This window comes from Aegilops tauschii, chromosome 1, assembly GCF_002575655.3.
Source record: "Aegilops tauschii subsp. strangulata cultivar AL8/78 chromosome 1, Aet v6.0, whole genome shotgun sequence".
NCBI lineage: Eukaryota > Viridiplantae > Streptophyta > Magnoliopsida > Poales > Poaceae > Aegilops > Aegilops tauschii.
Window position 1 is genome coordinate 302,645,780 of NC_053035.3, and position 5,380 is coordinate 302,651,159.

A 5,380-nucleotide genomic window follows, 5' to 3' on the forward strand; every position below is an offset into this window, starting at 1 on the left:
ATGTCATGTCTATTCGTCTGCCGCCGCAAACCTTTTCCGTCCCTCTTCCACCACTCACATCGTGATCACAATCACCCCACCTCCCCGAAGTAGATCTAACTGTAAAATCTAAAATGTAGAAGTAACTGTAAATGAAGGACGCAAGAAGTGAGGCAATCAAACCCGATCAATGTCTACTTTTTCGGCTATCGCCCGGTTCCGCTACACCAAAACAAATTCGGGTCTATTCAAAACACATGTTGAAAACTTTGCCAAAACTTTGTTCATAAACCTCCTCTCAAGCTTGGAACCCAGGTAAAAACTTTCTTTTTTGAAAAATGCAGGTAAAAACCTGAGGGGAACCTCCTTATTCATCTTGGAACCTACAACGTACGTACTACAAAAGATATTCTACAACCACTCGAACCCCCATCATGCAAAGCGAGACACGATTCAAAACACAGAACATGGGAGTCTGGAATTCCGTATAGTACCCTGTTGCAAGCTGGTACACTACTACAGCCCCTTGGGATCTAGCAGGGCCATCAGTTTTGGAGTGAGCATGTGACAGCGCACCACGGATCCTCTCTAAACAAATCAATTAATAGCACAAGTACAAAATGGCTGGTTGTCCTACACGAGACGGGAGAGAGAAGGTTGGATCCGGGCTCGCCCACCCCATTCAATAATTCCCATATGCGGCCCTGCCCCTCCGCCAGGCCCGCGACTGGCCCACCCGTCAACGGACGCTCCACGCGCGCTCCCGCCCGCATCGCCGGCTGACGCGTGGCCCCGTCCGTACGGGGACCCCACGAGGCAGCGTCGCGGCGGCCTTCTCCGCAGCGGCGCGCGGAGGAATATCGTAGTAGAGAAATCGGAGGCTGCCTCGCAGGCCACCAGATGATAGTAGTCGACAGAGTCCCCACCCCACACTCACGCACACTCCTCATCTCGCCCGGGGCGAAATCGACGCCACAGCGGGAGGGAAAAAGCTTCCGGGGTTGGCAGGGATTCCGCCTCTTATACGCCTGCCCGCCTCGCCAGATTCCTCACAGCTTCCCTGCCCCGAGCGGAGATCCTGAATTCCGGAGGCCGTCGTCGGGTAAGCTCTGCCCCCTGCTTGCTTTGTGTGTGCGTGGTGCAGAGGCGGCCGTGGCCGGCTGCGGCAGCTTCGGTCGAATCTGATTTGTTCTTGGGTGTTGTTGTCGTCGTTCTTGTTTGTTATGTCTCACGAGGTTTGCCGTGCTGACGGGTGCCGTTGTTGTTGGTGGTGATTGTGCCGTGCAGGGGTAAGATTCGGCGGCCATGTCGGGCGCCGTGCTGGTCGCCATAGCGGCGTCCATCGGGAACCTGCTGCAGGGGTGGGATAATGCGACCATTGCAGGTAATTCGTTCGTTCGTGCTTCCGGAAAAACAGCTGGTCTTTCGACGCCGTTGGGATACTCTTTATGCTGTTGCGCTTCCCAGGGGCCCGTGTTGTTAGGTAGAGGCAGCAATTATTGGGAATCTTGCCGGCTCCGATCATGACGGATTTGGTGGAGCTGCATCTAGTAGTAGTGCTAGTAAAAACAAATATTTTTTCTTGTTCTACATATACAATCTTTAAAAACCGATCAAGCAGCTGAAACGAAATCCTACCAAGATTTCCGACTTCTCTGAACGGATCCGTCTCATGCGCGATCTGCGCATCTGAACCATGATAATTCAGTCTGTGTCGACATGTTCTGAATTCTGAACCGATGCAGATGCTTTGACTTCACGCTGACCATGTTGACTTGCTGCTGTGATCTCCAGGTGCCGTCCTGTACATAAAGAAGGAGTTCAGCTTGGAGACCCAGCCCTTGATCGAGGGCCTCATCGTGGCCATGTCGCTCATCGGGGCGACGGTTATCACCACGTTCTCGGGGGCGGTGGCTGATGCTGTTGGCAGGCGGCCCCTGCTGATCGCCTCGTCTGTCCTCTACTTTGTCAGTGGCCTGGTGATGCTCTGGGCGCCCAACGTCTATGTGTTGCTCTTGGCCAGGCTCATCGACGGGTTCGGTATCGGTTTGGCTGTCACCCTTGTCCCTCTTTACATTTCGGAGACCGCCCCGACTGACATTAGAGGGCTGCTGAACACGCTGCCGCAGTTCAGTGGTTCAGGAGGGATGTTCCTTTCTTACTGCATGGTGTTCACCATGTCGCTCATGCCACAGCCTGACTGGAGAATCATGCTTGGGGTTTTGTCGATCCCGTCGCTTATGTACTTTGCATTGACTGTCTTCTATTTGCCCGAGTCGCCGAGATGGCTTGTGAGCAAAGGAAGAATGGCTGAGGCCAAGCGAGTGTTGCAAGGACTGCGGGGAAGGGAAGATGTCTCAGGTTTGTCTGTCTTCTCTAAATACTTACTAGTCTGGCGGGCATAAAATCTCTGATGATCTTACCCATGTGGGATTAACTGTGCAGGAGAAATGGCCCTTCTTGTTGAAGGATTGGGTGTTGGGAAAGACACACATTTTGAGGAATACATAATTGGGCCTGATGATGAGCTTGCTGATGACGGGCTGGCTCCAGATGAAGAGAAGTTGAAGCTGTACGGAGCTGAAGAAGGGGTATCTTGGATCGCCCGTCCTGTTAGGGGCGGCGGCCAAAGTGCACTTGGAAGCGCCTTGGGTCTCATGTCTCGTCATGGGAGTATGGTTAGTCAGGGTAAATCTCTCGTGGACCCACTTGTCACTCTCTTCGGAAGTGTCCATGAGAAGATGCCTGAGGTAATGGGGAGCATGCGCAGCACATTGTTTCCTAACTTTGGCAGCATGTTTAGCGTGGCGGAACAGCAGCAGGCTAAAGCTGACTGGGATGCTGAGAGTCATAGGGATGATGAAGATTATGCATCGGATCATGGTGCTGATGACATTGAGGATAGCCTCAATAGCCCGCTTATTTCTCGTCAAGCGACAAGCGTGGAGGGTAAGGAGATTGCTGCACCTCATGGAAGTATAATGGGTGGTGTGGGAAGAAGTAGCAGCATGCAGGGAGGGGAGGCAGTAAGCAGCATGGGCATTGGTGGGGGGTGGCAGTTAGCTTGGAAGTGGACTGAGAGAGAAGGTGCAGATGGGCAAAAGGAAGGCGGCTTCCAGCGTATTTACTTGCATGAGGAGGGCGTGTCAGGTGATCGGAGGGGCTCTATATTGTCTATGCCAGGAGGTGATATTCCTCCTGGTGGTGAGTATATCCAGGCAGCCGCTCTAGTGAGCCAACCTGCTCTTTATTCGAAGGACCTGATAGAGCAGCAGCTTGCTGGTCCTGCCATGGTACATCCATCTGAGGCAGTTGCCAAGGGTACAAAGTGGGCAGAACTATTTGAACCTGGAGTGAAGCATGCACTGTTCGTTGGCATAGGATTACAGATCCTGCAGCAGGTCAGCCGTTTTTGCCTTTCTGCTGCATACAAATATCATCAATGTATGCACTGCTAAGTGCTCTTGACAACTAATTTAGCACAAACATTTCTTATAGATCTAGTATTTAACAGTTTCTGTTTTTCTCTTCAAACTAAAACTTTATAATAATATAACATCATGCTGTTGGGTGCTGCCCATGGCTTCTTGTTGAAGTTCTTACCTTCAGCCTTATTGCGAGAAAAAAATATGCTTTGCTGCCTATGGTAAGCAACACCGATATCAGGTTGCTGTAGTTTTCTGAAGTAAATAAACTTGATAAGCTGATAATGCTAATCTGGATAACATAATTTTGCTTATCAAACTGTGATATGCTACTAATATTCCTTTAGTCCTTGGCACAAGTAAGATCAATTTTGATCTTGTGGTAGAAAGTATAAAAAGAAAGGTGGTGCGGTAGAAACACATAATACATTTTTATTGTGTATGGTTGTAGCGTTCCTAGAATAACAATATTTCAAATTGTGACATACTTCAGTTTCCTCATCCCTATGTTTCTTTTTTTTCTTCTTCCATGCTTCATGTTTAGTACTCCCTCCGTCCCAAAATTCTTGTCTTAGATTTGTCTAAATACGGATGTATCAAATCATGTTTTAGTATTAGATACATCCGTATCTAGATGAATCTAAGACAAGAATTTTGAGACGGAGGGAGTACCTAAATACATATATTGCATACCGAATGTTCATGTGCTGATGATCAACTTTTGTTTGTCCAGTTTGCGGGTATCAATGGAGTCCTCTACTACACACCTCAGATACTTGAGCAAGCAGGTGTCGGGGTTCTTCTATCAAACATTGGACTAAGCTCTTCCTCTGCATCTATTCTTATTAGTGCCTTGACAACCTTGCTGATGCTTCCCAGCATTGGCATCGCCATGAGACTCATGGATATGTCAGGAAGAAGGTTAGACTTCAGATTTTGCATGGTATTGTTTACTTGTGATACAATGTGGTATCGCTGAATGTGAATGAAAGAGTAACCATTCTTCCATTTTGTTTCTCATCCAGGTTTCTTCTCCTTTCGACAATCCCTGTCTTGATAGTAGCACTAGCTGTCTTGGTTTTGGTGAATGTTCTGGATGTTGGAACCATGGTGCACGCCGCGCTCTCAACGATCAGCGTCATCATCTATTTCTGCTTCTTCGTCATGGGGTTTGGGCCTATCCCAAATATTCTCTGCGCGGAGATTTTCCCCACCTCTGTCCGTGGCATCTGCATAGCCATCTGCGCGCTAACCTTCTGGATCGGCGACATCATCGTGACATACACTCTCCCCGTGATGCTCAACGCCATCGGTCTCGCTGGAGTCTTCGGCATATATGCCATCGTTTGCATACTAGCCTTTGTATTCGTCTACATGAAGGTCCCTGAGACAAAGGGCATGCCCCTGGAGGTCATCACCGAGTTCTTCTCTGTCGGGGCAAAGCAGGGCAAGGAAGCCACGGACTAGTTGCTCTGATCCGGTGATCCGCGTCGCTGGTGGTAATTTTGTGGTGTCATAACTACTACTGCACTGGTTAACCTGCGATGCTTTGGTGAAGAAACTTCAAAGAGAGCAGATACGGAAGACTTTACATCGTGAGGCTGAATCGTGTCGTCGTAGGCCGGCTTTTGGAAGTAGGATATGTACTTAGATCATCTGTTCTTTTCGCTTTGGAACTTTCTATTTGTGTTATTCAGAATTTCTTGCCCATGTAACTAGTGCTGTTATCACAATTTATGTTGTTTATGTTTTTTCCTTGCTCGGTCGGTTCAGTTTTTCCTCTTTGTTGCCACTAGTTCTCAGTTGCCAGTCACTTCAGCAGTTTAGTTGTGCTATTAGTACTATTTTTGAGGATAAGTAGTGTTTCTGGGTGTATGGGAAATATGCACACAACCATTTTATGTTACTCCTTGGTTTCATAATGTAGTGGATATAGATTTTTGTAAAAGTCATACCTTATAAACTTTGGCTAAGTT

At 48.4% G+C, this 5,380-nt stretch overlaps 1 protein-coding gene across 1 annotated transcript; it reads left to right on the forward strand.

Annotated features, from left to right (window-relative positions):
• The first annotated feature begins 623 nt into the window (after positions 1-623).
• LOC109739452 (monosaccharide-sensing protein 2) lies at positions 624-5,159 on the forward strand. Its single transcript, XM_020298541.4, has 6 exons — positions 624-1,081; positions 1,267-1,363; positions 1,774-2,340; positions 2,425-3,380; positions 4,138-4,325; positions 4,430-5,159. The coding sequence occupies exons 2-6, from the start codon at positions 1,285-1,287 to the stop codon at positions 4,869-4,871; spliced, it is 2,232 nt and encodes a 743-aa protein (XP_020154130.1). The 5' UTR covers positions 624-1,081; positions 1,267-1,284; the 3' UTR covers positions 4,872-5,159.
• The last annotated feature ends 221 nt before the right edge of the window (positions 5,160-5,380 follow it).